Raw genomic sequence first — 18,128 nt, 5'->3', positions numbered from 1 at the left:
ACTGGGGGACAATGCTCACAAACAGGACAAATATTCCAAAGGTACAGGAAACACAGCTTCTTTAATTTGGATAACATTCAGTACTAAAAAGTCTGAGGGCTCTCAACAATTGTGTTACAATTCTGTGTCTTTCAAGATAAAGGGAAAAAGAGCATCTTTCCATTTATTTTTAATGTTGATTTTTACAAGGGTACATCAACTACAGAAGATCTTATTTTTTCCATGCACTATCCCATGCAACTTGCCTCAACATTCTGAGGATCCCAACGTTTAATGTAGAATTCTGTGAATATACCAAAATTAATTACAAAGATTTTGCTACGCTTCTCAGTACAAATTCTTTCCCCAAAAAGCCCAGTCCTAAAGAGAAGAGGAATATCTTTCCTGTCTGTAAGTACACACTTAGAATCCTTTAGTGCTGGAATTAGAAGGGATGTGTGAATATGAGCAGTGTCAAAATACAAAGGATACTGAATGAAAAGCCACACCTCTGTAAAGGGAAACAACTCATTGTAATTTGCACCTCTTTTGCAAGCATAGCCCCTACAAATAGCTCATTGCAAAGAAACCCATCCAAAATAAAAATACAGCGAATTCACTCCACAAACTGCAGCTACACTACCCAGAGAGGCAATTCTAAAGTCCTAGGGTGTGGCTTAGTTCTCCTGTTAATAACAAGCTGTTGGTAACAGGATATAAAGCCACTTTCAGAATAATTTTTCTCAGAGGGACACGAACATCGACCCGGGGAGCATCCGTGTGTCACAGAGCAGCATCAGGGCACTTCTGATTCACAAACTTAACAACCCAGATGTCTCTCCCTGCTGATTTCCCCGGGCCAAGCTGCCAAGGGAAGCAGACTATAGCCAGCAGCCTCAGAGGAAGGAACCAGCCTCCTTTCAGGCAGATAAAGGTTGGCTTGAAACAGAAGCCAACAATATTCCTGGGCCTAATCAAAGACTTTTTTTCACTACTTTTTACAGTCATTTTCTTTGTACTTCTGGCACCATCTTTGTTAGGAAGATTTATTGTCTGCTTTTTAAAATTTATCAGTTTGCAACGGCCACCAGATGAAGGGATCTCTTAAATCACTCTGGATGGGGAGAGTGTGAACATGTGTCTTACAGTCAGAGCTTTAAAGTCTCCCGTTCTGGAAAACCTCTTACAAACATCAACAATGTGAGGAGCATTTTTGAGACGCTTATACTCCAGACATGCTGTTTACAAGGTGCTCTCTCTATATTTTGAAGTTATTGAATTACAGTTATTCAAATTGACTGTATCCATTAAAGACTAAAAAGGAGATTTTTTTAAATTATATGAGAAATTAAGAGAGTAACAGATTTATTTGTTGATTGATAATATCTGACAAAATAAAGGTTTCAGACAAGAAGAATATTAAACATTGCTATAATAGTTACCACTCTAATTTCTTTTTAAAAAGTCGATTTACTTAACTATTTAAGTTACAAATCCAAGCAACTGTTGCATCATCTTACAGGACTGGGATCACTGTTGAATATCAGGGCAGGATAATAGGATAGATAAAAGTTCTCTGAAAGAGAAAGCACCAGAACCAGCAGCAAGGTGGGGTTGGTCAGCCCTTCATTTGAATGTAAATGTAATTATGAGGCAGGCAGTTGGGCTGACGTCAGACAAGATCTTGGTAAACCATTACCACCAGCACCTGGTAACACAGTTGATAATAAAAGAGGATGAAGTAGAAGATTGCAAGCAGAGTGGCATTATTAGAGAAAACCAAACACAAATATTTTTGAGCAGTAAAAGAAGACACTGAGGACCAAGATGTTGTGACGCCGTGTTTACAGCTGGGACAGCCATGTACGTGAGCTCGCTCTTGGAGAAGGAGCCCAGCATGTACCCAGGAGCTGGCAGGGCCAACAACAGCCTGCCCGTGCAGAACTTCGTGTCTGCCCCGTCCTACTCCGACTACATGGGATACCACCCCGTGGCAGCCCTGGACAGCCACGGGCAGCCGGCGCCCGCCTGGGGCTCCCACTACGGCCCCCAGCGCGAGGACTGGAGCGCCTACGGCCCAGGCCCTTCCAGCGCCGCGCCCGCTGCCCACATCAATGGCTCGTCCCCTGGCCAGGGCTCCTACGGCTCTGCTGACTACAGCTCCCTGCACCCCGCTGCTGCTGCTGCGCCCTTACCTCCTGTAGATACAATTCATGCCCAGCAAATCTCTCCCAACAGCCAAAGGCACAGCTCTTATGAGTGGATGAGGAAAACCGTGCAAACCAACGCTGCTGGTGAGTGCAAATTCAACTTCCAACCTCAGAAAGCATCTTCTGCTATCACTGAACTTAGAAATAATTAACTTTACTTGAAGCACATAGGTTGGTGGGTCATTTATGACATTTATTTAGCCCACTGCTGTTTAATGCAGTTTTAACTAAATTTGTGCTAGTTTCACTTTCTCCCATAAAGTCTTTCTGTGGTTGCTGTAGTGGAATGGCTGATGTGGTCTCAGCTCCAGGGATCCCTGTTGGAACACCCTGGAAAGCATTTTGTGTGATAAACACGATAATCATAGAGGTGTTATGGAGCAGTGCAGCAATATTTAACAGTTACAGACAGAAATACTACACAGTTATTTTGTGCTGCAGGGAAGATATCAATATAGAATCAGGTTGATCTTTTTAAACCTTTTAGACTTCTCAATAATTATAAAGAAAACCACATGCTCTGATCTAACTGCAGTGATTATGCAATTTTCTGCAATTTTCCTGTGTCTCACATTTTTCTGCCTAGATTTATCAGGTGAGCACAAATATTCCTAAAGAAGCAATCTGACTCAAACAATCAGCATAGACTATTTTGTTTGCAGATCACATAATTCCTTGGTTAAGCTTCCTTTTAATTTAATTTCACATCAGCTTTACTTTCCTTACGTGCCATAATTTTTCAGCTTCCACATTTACACAATTAAAAATCTCTTTTCTGCAAGTTGCACTCACTGATGTGCCTGTTCTTGCCTCCAGATGAACCCTTCCATGTATATTCCCAAGGTGGAAACTGGGTGTAGCAAGGTTTGCTGAATCTGTGCTTCAGGTTAAAAGTAATAAGTGTGTGTTAGGGAGCATCAAAGAAATGCTCAAAAAAGCAGAGTAATTACAATTGGAGCAATCTTAGAAAACGCAGAAAATCTGCACTGCTGCTGGAGACAGAATCCTCCTTCAAATGGTTATTACTCAGGAGCAAAATTAGCCTGCTAATTGTTTCTTAATTATAAAGCAGACACACATTGTTTTGCCTCTGTTACTAAATATAAAATGCCTGGTGAACATTAGGATATCACAATGCTCTCCTGCCACTTGGAGCCTCTACAAAGGCCTTCAAAGCCAGGCAGATTCAGTCTGCTGTCCCCCCTTCTGTATACTCATGTAAATCCCAGGAACTTCATTAACATCATTGGAGATTGCCAGGTGTAGAAGTGATGCAAGACTTGAGTGTAGATCAAATTCAGCTGAGACTACTGAATGTCAACGAGGCAGCCCTGGCTGTGCCATGTTGGCACTGAATTTTCAATGTGGGGCATTCTTAAAGAATAACATTCTTAAACATCTTAAAAATCTAAATCCTTGCTTTACACTTATTGAACATTCTTGGAAGACCCTGAAAGGTTTCTCATGCACCAAAGTTATAAAATATATTTGCAATTCAGAGACACTGGTTTGGGCCTAAATTCATCTCCAGTCTCAAAAGTGCCTCTTACACAGGATTTAGACACATTCTGAAATACTTTATGAACCATTCAGGACAGGTGGAACAGAGCCCATCAGTAGCTGCATGTCCTGAGGCTGTGAATTCCTAAAACCCAATCCTTTGAAGTGTTAAAAACAGCTGAGGACTTCACAGAAGTGAGCTCAAGACATCAACCCACCTTTAAAAAAGATATGGTTTGAGTGAAGCACAAATATGGTAATAGTTCAAAACAAGAAAAGTACCAAAGAGATTTAGCTTTTGGTGTAAAAAAAAAAAAAAAAAAAAACCTGGAAATTTTAATCCTGTCACAGAAAAAAATTGTGATAAATGGAAGAGAATTCAAATAAATTACAAGGCTAAAATTATGCATGTAACTGCTTTGTACCACCTTATCAGTGTTTTCTCTAGAAGAAAACTGACTTGATGCCATTATAACCCCTCTTTGAAACACACTTGCTGTTTTTCCTTATTGCCATAATGTTATTTGGGTTATCAAAGTAGCTACTGGTTCCTCTCCTTCAATGTTATCACTGCTTAATAAAGTTCATTGCTTTAAAATCCCAGAATGACAGCCCTAAACTCTACAAATACATTTCTATGCATAAACGTGTGTATGTCCTTAACTCCACCGGTGTGTACACACATCAGTGCATGTGAGTAGAATGGAGGAACAGAAACCACAGCACATCTCATTAGATGAGAGAGCCTCTTGAAATACTGTCCTAAAAACAGTGGGAATTATTGAGTGAGGAGATGTCAGTGGGAATTTTTCCTCCCTGTTTAGACTCTATTAAATACATTACATTCTGCTTCAATATTCTTATTTCGCATTTGATACCAAAAATATTCAATTGCAGGTAAAGTGAAATGAAAATTTACCTGATCAAGTCAATCTTCAGGATAAAACAAGATCAAAGACAGAAGTACTCTGTCCTTTCAACAGATAAAATGTGATTTGAAATGAAACTGGCTAAAGGACCATAACTGTATGTTCAGAACCAACCTTTGTTTTACTTCAAACACACAAACATTGCAAATATACAAGGCAATAAGACATTTTTAAAAAAACAGAAGCGGGCTTGGTAAAGAGACATTCCCAGTCAGGCCCTCCAAGTGAGGAAAAGAACATCTGAGGAATTCCTGATAGTCTGATCCTGCTTTTACTGAAAATCCATGATAAAATCTGCCATCCACTTCAGTTATGCTGGAGCAGAACTTCCAATTATTCTCTAAACTCTGTGTAATCAACAGGGTAAGATGTGTATTTTCTGAGAGCAAGAGAAACTTCAAAGTGTAAAACTTACTGAAAAGCCTAGAAAAAGGGTTTAAAACTTCATATGAAACTTCATCTGGGAGTGACTTCATCTCTTTCTGAGAAGGGACTTTAACAGGACTAAACAGAAGACCAACGTGATTTTCATATGTTACAAGCTCAGCCACGGGATTTTTTGCAAACCATAGCCAAGACATTTTATGTCTTTGTTCAAACAAGCTGTGATGTACAAGTAATTCAGATTACAGAACAGCAGAAACATGGCCAGAAAGCAAAACAGAATAGCAGGAAAAAAGGCCAGGCCCCTGCTTTAATGCTAATTTATTTTTCTTTGTAAATTAGTTGTGACATCTATTTTCCACTGGCCTACATTGTCTGAGGTTTTGAGGCCTATCTGTCATATTGAGGCAACAGACCCTTTTAACACTTCTTTTTGCTTTGATATGCAGCCTTGTCTCTTCCTTCTCCCTCTTTTCTTCAGGAGTTATATTGCCGGAAAGGGTGATGATTTTCACAGCAAATAAAGAGGCCTTCTCCCAGCTTTATTGTCTTCAGAAGAAATACTCTGTGAATTTTATGACCAAGGGGAATGGGGAAAACTACTCCTTTTCTCCACCCCCTCAAATCATGGTTATATTTGCTGATTATAGTGAGGCCGGAATAACCTTGTTGAATTTTAACTTGTTTTCAAAGATTCCCTCTAAGCCCTCAGTTTACAAGGAACCTGAATATCTATACTATTGTTAGCATTAGAACTATCACTGAGGGCAAATATTTCAAAGCCAACGATTTGTACCATGAAAAAAGTAAACTTAGTTGAATGATTTAGTCCTGCAAATTTAGGCAGGAAAATCTTCTATGCTGGAAGTTGAAGTGGCAGAGGATTTGGGAAAATATCCCTAATTATGCTTATTTCAGCTATGTCTACCTTCAGATAAAAATATCCCAGTCTGTCCTCGGTGTCGGTCCAAAAGTAAAGAGAACTGAAGAAAAAAATATTCCTTCATCTATTTCTGTCCCTTTTTCTTCTGCTGAGATGAAAGCGTCTGACATTTGTTTAGGGCTTGTAAATTCCAAACCAATTGGCTTGTGTTTCTGAATGTGAAAGGGGTTCTTGATAAGATCTCCTTGTCGGGCGTGTGCTTCATCTTAACACCTCAATGGATTTTAGGGAACCACTTTAAAGGAGTCTTTGTCCTACAGTTTGTCCCAGAAAACTCACATCAAAAAAAACTGGGAAGATCAGAAGAAAAAAGGAAAACTATCTAGTTGGTTGTTGAAAGTGCAAAGGAGAACAAATAAGTTGAAAACGGATCTCTCTGGATTATTATTACATGAAGAATTGCTTAAAAATGATATTAAATGATAGATACATTCTAACATTTAGTAATGCTTCGCTTAACAGTATTTAACTGATATATCTAAGAATATTTCTTTTATGCATTAGAGAGAGGATGATCCTGTAATCCTTTTACAAGATTTTATTGCCTCATCTTACAAATTGTCAAGTACCTCCAACTCTAAAGGGAAGCCCAGCACAGAGAACCCTCAGGAATATCCTACAGGCACTCAGCACCTTGCAAGACTGGACCTTTTTGAGAAAGTACATTCAATTATTATTGAACTTCTAAATTTATCCTATGGCCACAAGAAAACAAAAACATTTCAACATTTCTAGTAGGACATACCTTTGTGCTACAGAAGCAATCTTTGGAAACTCAGATAAAGAAATAGGCCACGGTACAACTGCACAAATTGGGACTGAAGCTCAGTCTTGAAATCCTGGGTATTTATGCTCTCATAGACACAGAAGTCACTTCACTGAGCACTGCAATGAAACCCCTTTGAGATTAATATAGCCAGCACCAATTATGTACTGCTGTGAATTATTTAAAATGCTTCAGGGTGTTTATCACTTAAGAGCTTCACATTTAAATATATCTTTAGAGAGAAGGGAAATAAAGAGGGAAAGACAGTTATGGTAACCAACAATCTGCTACTTCACCCTGCACCTCTATTCCTTCTCTGTACCACAGCAAACAATCCCATACAAGTATCCTGTAGTTTCAGTAATGTCTGGGAAATGCCTGAGATGTTTGCAAGCTGCTATGAAAAATCCAACTCAATATATGAATAATCTTTCTTTTCTAACCAGGTAAAACAAGAACAAAAGAAAAGTACCGAGTTGTTTACACAGATCACCAGAGACTGGAACTAGAGAAGGAATTTCACTGCAACAGATACATCACAATCAGGAGGAAGTCAGAACTCGCAGCAAACCTGGGACTCTCCGAAAGACAGGTACAGAGAGCACCCCTGAGGTGTGCCCACAGTGCCCAGGCACTGCAGGGGACAGGGACAGGGACAGAGAGCACCCCTGAGGTGTGCCCACAGTGCCCAGGCACTGCCAGGGGACAGGGACAGGTACAGAGAGCATCCCTGAGGTGTGCCCACAGTGCCCAGGCACTGCAGGGGACAGGGACAGGGACAGAGAGCACCCCTGAGGTGTGCCCACAGTGCCCAGGCACTGCCAGGGGACAGGGACAGAGAGCACCCCTGAGGTGTGCCCACAGTGCCCAGGCACTGCAGGGGACAGGGACAGGTACAGAGAGCACCCCTGAGGTGTGCCCACAGAGCCTGGGCACTGCAGGGGACAGGGACAGAGAGCACCCCTGAGGTGTGCCCACAGTGCCCAGGGGACAGGGACAGGTACAGAGAGCACCCCTGAGGTGTGCCCACAGTGCCCAGGCACTGCAGGGGACAGGGACAGGTACAGAGAGCACCCCTGAGGTGTGCCCACAGTGCCCAGGCACTGCCAGGGGACAGGGGACAGGGACAGGGACAGAGAGCATCCCTGAGGTGTGCCCACAGTGCCCAGGCACTGCCAGGGGATAGGGACAGAGAGCACCCCTGAGGTGTGCCCACAGAACCTGGGCACTGCCAGGGGACAGGGACAGGTACAGAGAGCACCCCTGAGGTGTGCCCACAGTGCCCAGGCACTGCCAGGGGATAGAGAGCACCCCTCAGCTGTGCCCACAGTGCCCAGGCACTGCCAGGGGACAGGGACAGAGAGCACCCCTGAGGTGTGCCCACAGTGCCCAGGCACTGCAGGGGACAGGGAGCACCCCTGAGGTGTGCCCACAGTGCCCAGGCACTGCCAGGGGACAGGGACAGAGAGCACCCCTGAGGTGTGCCCACAGTGCCCAGGCACTGCAGGGGACAGGGACAGGTACAGAGAGCATCCCTGAGGTGTGCCCACAGTGCCCAGGCACTGCAGGGGACAGGGACAGGTACAGGGAGCACCCTGAGGTGTGCCCACAGTGCCCAGGCACTGCCAGGGGACAGGGACAGGGACAGAGAGCACCCCTGAGGTGTGCCCACAGTGCCCAGGCACTGCAGGGGACAGGGAGCACCCCTGAGGTGTGCCCACAGTGCCCAGGCACTGCCTAACCCTAACCCTAACCCAGGGGACAGGGACAGGTACAGAGAGCACCCCTGAGGTGTGCCCACAGTGCCCAGGCACTGCCAGGGGACAGGGACAGAGAGCACCCCTGAGGTGTGCCCACAGTGCCCAGGCACTGCCAGGGGACACAGCAGCAGCCACCTCCTGCCTCTCTGCATACACACAGAATCCATTACACAGCCCCAGAGTTATTAACAGACTCATTTGACAGAACCCTGCAGTTATATGGAACTCAACATTAGGAGTTAACTCATACTTTAAAAAGCAGTTATTCTTACTTTCTAGCTTGATGCCAGCTGGAATTGAAACAGTTCAGCTTAACAGGTCTTAGCTATGGTCCCAAGAGTTACAACATTCATAAATTTATTTCTTCTTGAAATCACACCAAGTAATGGCCAGCAAAAAATCCAAAGCATTTGATATATTTCAGCTGGAAGAAAGAAAAGTTAAAACTCAATCCAATGAGATACCTAGGGGGTTTTTTGCTACAAATATATTGCCACAAGTTCCACAGGCCACATTCTTCCTCTGTCAGATTTCAGCATATTCAGGGAGGTTTTACAGCCTTGGATTTTCAACTCAGGATTCTCTTTTTGCCACTTGTGTGTAGCCAAGACCATCCATCCAGGGAATGCTCAAGGCCATACTTGGATTGCTGCTCCCTTGGAGAGCACTCTGCCTTCACTCCTGTCTGGTACACCTTGAATGTCTGTTCTGGATAAAGGATGAGCAGGGCACAGGAGCCGTGTTAGCCATGTTCATACACACACTAGAGGAACTCAGGATGAGAATTCCCTAAAATCCCTGTGTTGGAGAGCATTTCTCTCAAGCACAGCTCTGCAGTGTGTGGAAATAATAACTGCTGGATCCAAGCCTCCAGAATTTCAATGGCTCTGCTACAGCTGGAGGAGAAGGGCAGATCTGGTGCTACTGAATTAGTCACCTCATTTAAAAACCAGATTATTGCCCCAAGGTAAATAGTAACTAGAGATCTTTCTTCTTAGAATTTTACAAGCTTTTGTTCTTTCTAAATATACACATTCAGGTCTCTTAAAATGTTCCTCTTTCAGTGGCCTGCTCTGATTCTGCACTCAGTCTGTGGAAGAGCGGGGAGTAAAGAGGGGCCAATGGAGGCTGGAAATGTAGGAATGCAGAGACAATCTGTGGTGTTTTAGGATCAAGCACTGGGATTTTACAAACATATTTTAGTGCAGTGATGCTCAGTCCCAGACCCAAACAGTACAGAGTGCACTGCACAGACTGTGAGTGCTGCCAGGCAGGAACAACAAAACCCAAGTTTATCATGGATGGACTGAGTTTGTCACACAGTAGGATAGAGCTGCACTGGAACATTTTCAGAGAACTGCAATTATGAGAGATTTGCAACCTTCACCTTAGTGCTCTGCAAGTTTTAGAACACAGACATGCCTGGAGTCACCAGTGAGCCTGCAGAAAACCAGCAGTTTCCTTTTACAGAGCTGCTGCTCCTAATGCCACCCCTTTTTCACCTGTCAAGTTCCTTCTAGTAGAATATAGACAAAATACATAACTGATCAGCATTTCCACAGGACAGACAAAGCTAAATGCCACTACCAGCAAGGTAGTAAAAAATAAACATAAATCACTGAGATTTTTAATACGAAGCAAGGGTACAACTTTCTATATTGTAGGGTATTGAACACACCTTAAAAGCTGTAACAAATATTGTGAATTAAGAACACAGTTGGCAAGCAGGAAAACACAAACACAAGTTCCTCCTCATTCACACTTTCACATAAGGAAAGAGAATAGAGATACTTAAAGTAGATTTTAAACAGATAAGTTTTTCACCTGCACATTGAGCCTGGGAAATTGTCTAAGTAATGCTGATATATCTATTTATACACATAACAGTACATATGTATCTGTAAAATGCATGTTTAACTATATATTCCAGTAATAAAAACAGTCAAAACTTTTAAATATATAAGAATATATACACTCACAAAAATCACTCACAACATAAATGAAGAAAAAGAACCCTCACTACTTGGTTTTGAATTAATCTGTAACATAGATAATAAAGAAATCTTCACAATTAATCCATAATTGCATCTCCTAAATTATGACAGTGGCAAAGCTGAAATGATGAACTCTGTGGCCTTAGTGTCAATGAGTTCATGGATTTCTGTGTTCCTAAATAGAACACAATGTGTTCACTTTGCACCAAAGGCCCAAGAAAAAAAGAAATCAAGAAAGAAAAAATCAATTTTCCATTGGTTATTATGCCAAAAATTAATACAGAATAATGCAAAAACTTTTCACTGCACAATTTAAGTATCTTGGTTGGTAGAGGGTTTCTTGGTTTGGTTTTAGCTTTGGGGCTTTTTTCCTCATGGCTTTTTGTTTGTTTGCTTTGGGTTTTGGGTTTTTTAAATAGTGTTTTTGAACCTACCTACATTTCCATTGCTATGATTACTGTAAAAGGTTGAGCAGCACTTTGAATTAATCAGGTATCATTTATAATGCCCCAGGTGAAAATCTGGTTCCAGAATCGCCGAGCAAAAGAGAGAAAAATGATCAAGAAGAAAATCTCACAGTTTGATGGCAGCGGGGGCTCAGCTCAGAGTGACTCTGGTTCACTCAGTCCAAATGAACTGTCAAATTCTCTGTTCCCACCACCACATGGAATAAATGGATTACAGCCTAATGACATTCATCAAGTCATAGTTTCAGAATGAACAGAGGGAAAAAAACCAAAACAGGAAGAAAAGGAAAAGCAAGAATGGATTTCTCCACCACTGCCACCCCTCACCTTGGCAACTCAACTTCCCAAGGGACCATTTTCATTTATCTGCCCTCAGAGTGCTGATTTCTAAGGAGGAAATCTGAGCCTATAACCAAAATGTTTTAATTATTGCAAAAATCTCAGGGACTTTGTGCTGCTAAGATTCATCTCTCGGTGTCTTTGCTAGCAGGTAATTTGCTTCAGACACTGACACACAGAATGATACAGCTGAAGATTCAGTCCAGGTAGTTCTAGTCTGATCATCCATATACACAGAAAACAAAGAGAACTGATGATAAAATAGAGTCCTATTGCAGAAGGTATAACCATCTGGGTGTGATGGGTTTGTTCCATTTATATCATTAGAGGAAACTGTAGATGTTAATAAATATTTACACTTAAATGGACGGAAAAGGATGTTATTTTTTGAAAACAACAAAACCATTTAAAACACTTTTAAATGCTCAAGGAACATCATAATGTTGCTATACCCACATACTGCATTTAATTAAATAACACAGATCATCTCTGTCCTATGGAATTGTATTCAAGCAATAGTTACAGATACAGAATATACCAAACCTGCCAAGATTTGTTCCACTGTAAGAAATGCAGCAATTTCTCATATACATTAGGAAATGCCAGAAAATTTGGAAGACAAGTATTACCTCAATCTTCTAGGATTGCACATATTATTGCTCAAAAATCCAAGCACAAATGGAATGGAAACAGAACTGTTACTACAAGCAAACCACCAAAAAGCAAATAAAGAATTGGCTTGATGTCTTTAAACATTGGAAGTGAAATAGGAACAGTCTCAGGCCACTGATTTTATCCCTGACACTTATTTGGGGCTGAAGAGAACAACTCTCCCAAAGTAGCTAAGAGGGTATTTTGAAGCTGTCACCTGCAGCTGAGCAATCACAAAAGAAATGTTCACTTCATGGGCACCCTGAAAGAGCACAAATTAAGGACATGATCACAGTGGGGCTTGCTTTAATTACTGCTCCATGTTGGCAGGTGAGAAGGTAGCAATGGTATCTGAGACACAAGTGATGAGTCTGGCAAAAGCAGAAAGAAAACCCAAAGCACTAAAAAAATCCCCAAGCCCTTCTGTAGTACTGTTCTTTCTTTAGAATTGCTTAAGATGACCTTTTTGCTAGTATAGAAGTAAACAGCTCTATTGGGAAGATTTAATATTCCTGCAAATGTCAAGGGGAGCAAAGGTAATAAAAAGGGAAAAAAGCAGAGCACAAACAGAAAACAGCATTATGAAAATCATGCATCACATATTTCAGCAACATCAAACTCTTGCTGTCAGAACCAGCAGAATAAATTCTGCTTTTCTTTGTGTCAATGAGCATTGATAGTGCACTGAACACCACGGACAGAACTTATCAAAGCTCTCAGCATCTGGATTCAAAACACTAGATAGCAAATTTGAGGATATGCCTCATCATTCTTCCTTTATTTTAAAATAACTCTGTTGGAGTAACTCCAGGAAAGCAGTTCTGTTGGAAGTTACAAGAATAACACTCACCAGAACTAAATTCTGAATTTTCTCTTTGTAGACATAAATGTCTCAAACTAAACTAGGAAGAAATCCTGTAACATTGATTAAGGCCTTACTGTAAACATTTTGTGGGTGGTTCCCCAATATATTTTCTAGTCATCTCCTATCATATGGTTCAAAGACATGGGTGTATTCTAATGCAAACAAACTGTAAACAGAAAATCTTGTGTACATAAATAGTTATAAAACTCAGCCCAGTGAGAAATTGAGCCTACATCTGCATGGCTTTAACTCAGGATCTCCTAAATCTGCTCACTGATGTTCCAGTGGGATCACAGGGACATTACAGGAGCAAGAGCACATTGTGGGACATGCACACACACAGCTGGTTCTGTTCACATCCACAGAAATGCAATGTGACACACACAAGCCTTTTTTCTATGTTCTTCAGTGAAATAAATCCGGATTTTTTTCCTTGGGAGAGGAAGTTTCCCCTGTTCCATCAGTCCCTCTACCTGGGTTGCCCTTCTATACATGAAGGATGTAGAGGATAAAATAATCTCTCAGGAAACTCAGACTTTAGATACACAAGAAAAAAGGGAAATGAACCTTTACCTCGAATCAGCAGACAGGCCATTTCTATGGAAACCAGGAGAGGGCTTTGTGAGGCTTAGCAGTGGCACAGAAATAGAGAGAAAGCAAACTTCTAGTTTTCAGATTTTATTCTCTGATCAATTTTTATATCAACAAGGAGGAATGGCAAGTACAGCTATAACACACAACACACCATTCATTATATTTGTGTATTAGAAATGCATTGCTTCAGATTTCCCTCCTCATTTATGATAGAATTGAAATAAAACACAGATATTTACCAGGTTGACATTCAATATATTCAAATCATCACCCTGCAGGCTCTAACCAAGCTCCAGGCAGTCAGGAAACACCACCCTGCCCTGACAAACTGCCCAGAGGAGGCACTGACTGCACTCAGAACAAGCCCAGCTGCTAAAGGCATCACTCCAATGGAGCCCATTTTAGATGTTCTTAGAGTTGAATGGGATCCAAAGCACCTCCTCTGGCATGTTTAATATCAGTCTTGTCAATAAAAACTCTTTCTCACGATCTTAATCCTGAATTTTCTCCATCAGATGTGTTTTAAATGTATCCCAAGCATATCTTAATAAATATTTAGGGGAGAATCTCTTTCATCTACTAGAAAATTATCTCTAAGCCTACAGAGTGGATCAGATTATCTTCTCTGACTACAGTTAAGTCAAGAAGTCATTCCTCTTATCTGGTGCTATGCATAACTACCCCCAATATGGATCATAATGTCCCTTTCAGCCTAAGTGCAGTGGCACAGCTGTTTCTCAAAAGAATCTAAGGAAAAAATGATTAAATTATTTTATTAATGAGGATATTTTTTAGTAAACTCCATCAGAGAGTGATTAACAGCAGTCAGAGTATCAGCTCAGGAGGTTGAGAAGCCAGTGTCCTGGTTTAGGGCAAATTTTGGAGCAAACTTTTGAATTGGGTTATTTTTTTAGAAAGCAAATCTAAGTAGTTCTTCTTTTAATTAGTTTGGGAAAAGATTTCTTTGGAGAAAAGTGGAAAAACCCTATTTATTTAACAAGTAAAGTATTTACTAGCATAAAAAATGAACAACACAAACCAACCAAACTTCTTGCTGTTTTGAAGACATGACAAATGTGGAAAGTCTTTTTTGTGAGGTGTAGCTCAGCTCACTCAGTCTGTTATGAGTCCCTGTGCTGCTGGAATGCAATGTCTTGGGCCCTGTGGGCTACAGGGGTCAGCTTTTGGTGGTTTTCTGGGTTTTTAGTCTAGAGCAGGTTTGAACAGTTCTAAGAAAAAGAAAAACCACAGTTTGGGGAACTTCTCTGCCTTAGCTAGCAAAAAAGCTCACTAAAAAGCAAAGGAGAGCTCTCTCCTGCTGTCTGCTGCAGCCAACCCAGCCTGGGAGAAGCATGCTGGGGAAAGTGCAGCTTCTTCTTTCTCCCTTGGTTCTCTGAACTAGTTTTAGAGGTGCAGAACTTAATATCCAGCATGAACAGACAGCTGGGGATAACAGTATCATAAAGTCACCTCAGGACAGCCAGAGAGAGGGGAAAATGGCAAGCAGCTCCAAGAAAATCCTTACCCTGCCTCTTGCAGGCTTTAGAGACTTTATCAGCAGTGCAGCTATGCCATGAGCCAGCAAACATCATCCCAAACCAAAAGATAAATGGAGCACTTCATGCTGGCACACTTGAAAGGGCCAGGCTGGCAGGAGCCCACGGGAACACGAGATCAGGATGTGCCCCTGCATGGAGGCACCACAGACAAAGCCCTTGCACTCCAGCATCATTTTCTGGGCAGCTGTGTTTGACTCTTCAGCATTGCTCCTGTGAAGGAGAAACTTCAGCAGATGGGATCAGCCCCTGTATTTAAATTTGTACTTACATGGATGAAACACTAAAGGCTGTAAATAACATTTTTCAGTGTTTGTCTTTCTTCCTTTGAAGACTGCTCCAGGGACTTTAGTTATACGCTCCCTTAGCACTGTTAAGCAATTAAAATAATAAGTCAAATGCCATCCTTTGCACCCAGTGTGTCTCTTCCCCAAGCTCTCAAAGTTTCCTGTTTTCTGTGTATGTAAATAGAAAACCATCAGGGTTTGATTCAGCTGATTGACTGGTGGTTCCAGTTTGAAGGCAGTGAGCCCCTTTAACACCATGCTGATGTCAAAAGAAAACCCTGCCATCACACAACTGTCTAATTCCAGCAGGCAGGAAATCCCTTCTGACATTTATCTGCATCATCTCAATTCTGTGAGAATCCTGAGAGGTGCCAAGGCTTTGGCAGAAGTGCCCTCCTCAGTCCCACTGCCCAGAAATACTTCATCAAGAAGGGCCTCTGGCACAACCTGCTCCTGCTGACACTCAGTGCAGCACCACAGTCAATTTGCTTTAGTAATTAACTTCTAAATATTGATCAGTAGGAGAAAATAAAGAAAAATACAGATGTGCCCTTAATTACAGATAGCTTGGACTAGAAATGGGAAAGTACCTCATAATAAGATATTTACAATATCAGTTTCATATAGATGAAAATCTTATTTTCATAAGATATTCACAATATTCCGTTTCAAAGACAGAATAATTTAAACCCCTAATTGGCTGTTTGGAGTAGTCATCCTGATCAAAAAAAACCAAAACCCTGGATCAGAAACTTGACAACCTGTTGAAACTTAAATTATTTTGGAAATTTAATCTACATCAGGAATTTCAGTATAGGCAGGATAGAGCTGCAGACCCCTGCACAAAGCCAAAACCCTTCCAGACATTAGAACATATTGGTATCACAAAATCAGTTTCATTGAACCTCACACACAACTCTTGGCTTGCCTTTCTTCAACAAATGAGCAAATCCACATCTGCCTAAATTCCACATTTCTACTTCTGAACAAAATAATGGGAACCTGCAGCGAGATGCAAACCACCTTGGGACAAGAGTTTGCATTAGTTAATGAGGGTTAGTTTGCATTAGTTAATGAGGGTTTGTCCACCAGCCTTATAATACATGCTCCAAGAGTGTATTCCCATTATCCAACAAGCTCTTCCTGTCTGAAATGAGGGAATTCTGAGAGCCAACCTGACATCCCTTGTTGTATGTTCTTCCTCCTGAAGAATGCCTGTGTGGGGGTGATTTGTGTGGAACAGGACATTGGAAGAAGACTCAGAATCTCTCAGGCCCACATTAACATTCCCTTTCCATGTTCTCCCAACAGTGTCTTTATTTAATACTGTGCTTTGCTTTAACTCCTGGATTTCTGCTCTGTGTTTCATGCTCTAGATAAGAACACTTCTGATTCCAAGAAAGGAAGTGATTTGTGTGGATAAACATTGCCAGAGACCATCATCCTTCACAAATCTTTCTGGTTTTATGGCATAAGAGTTTCATCAAATAAACAGGATCCTAAGGAAGTATTGAAAATGAAGCTTCCATTTCTTCCTTTGAAGGCCTAAAGTTTGTGAGTCATGCTGACAAAATTCCCTGTAGTATTCACTTCTCAAACCCAATACTAAAAGACATTCTTTAAATACAGACATGGGACACAAAAGGTGTTTTTTCTAAAATAGTCTATTTTCACCCAGATGGTCATTGTTCCTAGGGGAGAAAACACATACACATAAAAAAAAAAAAATGTTGCAACTTCAGCTAAACTTTGACTTTAATCTATTATTTAAAAGCACAAGTTGTTAAATATGAAGCTGCTATAGCAAAGTACCTTTTCCAATAAAAACCATTTCTTTTCTTGGTTTGTTAACACCTCAGACACTCATCATAAAGAGGTCACACAGCAAGTGATGCTTCATTTTACACTCAATTCAGCAAGTTATTGTACTACCTGCTTTGGAGCTTAATGCCACACACATCTCATGTGTCCTTCTGGCACAGTGTCCATTGAAATGTCTGTAACATTGGTTTGGTTATTAAATCCAAACCCAGCTTGCATTAAATGGAGGTTTTTCAATGAAACACAAGACTGTGCTGAATGTGTTCCTGTTTGCCACACCTCACCCTAACAGCTGAGTATCACCACTGTCATACTGATTGTGACAGCTGAACATCCTTGCAGACAAGTCCATGGGATTTATTCCACTTTCCAGCACACATTCTGCTTGTCCCTTGCTCTACCATTCTTGAGAAAGTTTCAAGACATTTTTATTAGAAAAACACTGAAGACATGTGAGCCCTGAAGTGTCCAAGGCCAGGCTGGACAGGGCTTGGAGCAGCCTGGAGAGTGGAAGGTGTCCCTGCCATGGCTTTAAGTCAGTCCCCTTGCAATCCAGACCATTCTGTGGTTGGATGGCCTCTCCCACAGACAGGTCACCAAAGCAGCCATCTAACAAAACAACCTCAACTGAAAATTCAAGCCCACAATGTAAATGCACAGCAGCAGAACTATCATTTCTTCCAGTGCTCTCAGTTACAACACTCACCTTTTTCGTTTCCACACCAGTTAAGGCAAACATCCAGAATTTAACTGAGAGTAAAATAAAGACCAGTACCTTATTAATACCCCTATATATAACTTTTTTCAGTTGTTTCAACACTTTATTTTCACTGGTATGAATCTATATAAAGATGAAGATGAGCAGAAAAAAGTATCAGTTCCTTAAGTATAGAATAGCTTTCTCTTTTTTTATCATGTTTCTAAACAGGATGTATTTTCAGTATTTGGTCAATTACTTACCTTCTCTGCAATTTACTGCAACGTTCAACACTAAATAAGAAAAAAGTATTTTGACAAAAATAGGAGAACAAAATTTTGTTTTATAACAATTTGTCTCTCTTTTTTTTTTTGTCTAGCTTAGAA

At 41.1% G+C, this 18,128-nt stretch overlaps 1 protein-coding gene across 1 annotated transcript; it reads left to right on the top strand.

Annotated features, from left to right (window-relative positions):
- The first annotated feature begins 1,840 nt into the window (after positions 1-1,840).
- Positions 1,841-11,185, top strand: LOC139597108 (homeobox protein CDX-4-like). Its single transcript, XM_071442075.1, has 3 exons — positions 1,841-2,273; positions 7,158-7,303; positions 10,979-11,185. The coding sequence occupies exons 1-3, from the start codon at positions 1,841-1,843 to the stop codon at positions 11,183-11,185; spliced, it is 786 nt and encodes a 261-aa protein (XP_071298176.1).
- Positions 11,186-18,128: the final 6,943 nt, after the last annotated feature.

Source organism: Agelaius tricolor, unplaced genomic scaffold (genome assembly GCF_023055355.1).
Source record: "Agelaius tricolor isolate 1412-34295 unplaced genomic scaffold, bAgeTri1.0.p SCAF_17, whole genome shotgun sequence".
Lineage (NCBI taxonomy): Eukaryota > Metazoa > Chordata > Aves > Passeriformes > Icteridae > Agelaius > Agelaius tricolor.
This window is presented reverse-complemented; position numbering and strand designations above follow the sequence as displayed.

Coding starts and splice junctions, on each gene's coding strand:
- LOC139597108 (XM_071442075.1), top strand. CDS start 1,841: ATGTACGTGAGCTCGCTCTTGGAGAAGGAGCCCAGCATGTACCCAGGA. Junction 2,274..7,157: donor CGTGCAAACCAACGCTGCTG/GTGAGTGCAAAT, acceptor TTTTCTAACCAG/GTAAAACAAGAACAAAAGAA. Junction 7,304..10,978: donor TGGGACTCTCCGAAAGACAG/GTACAGAGAGCA, acceptor ATAATGCCCCAG/GTGAAAATCTGGTTCCAGAA.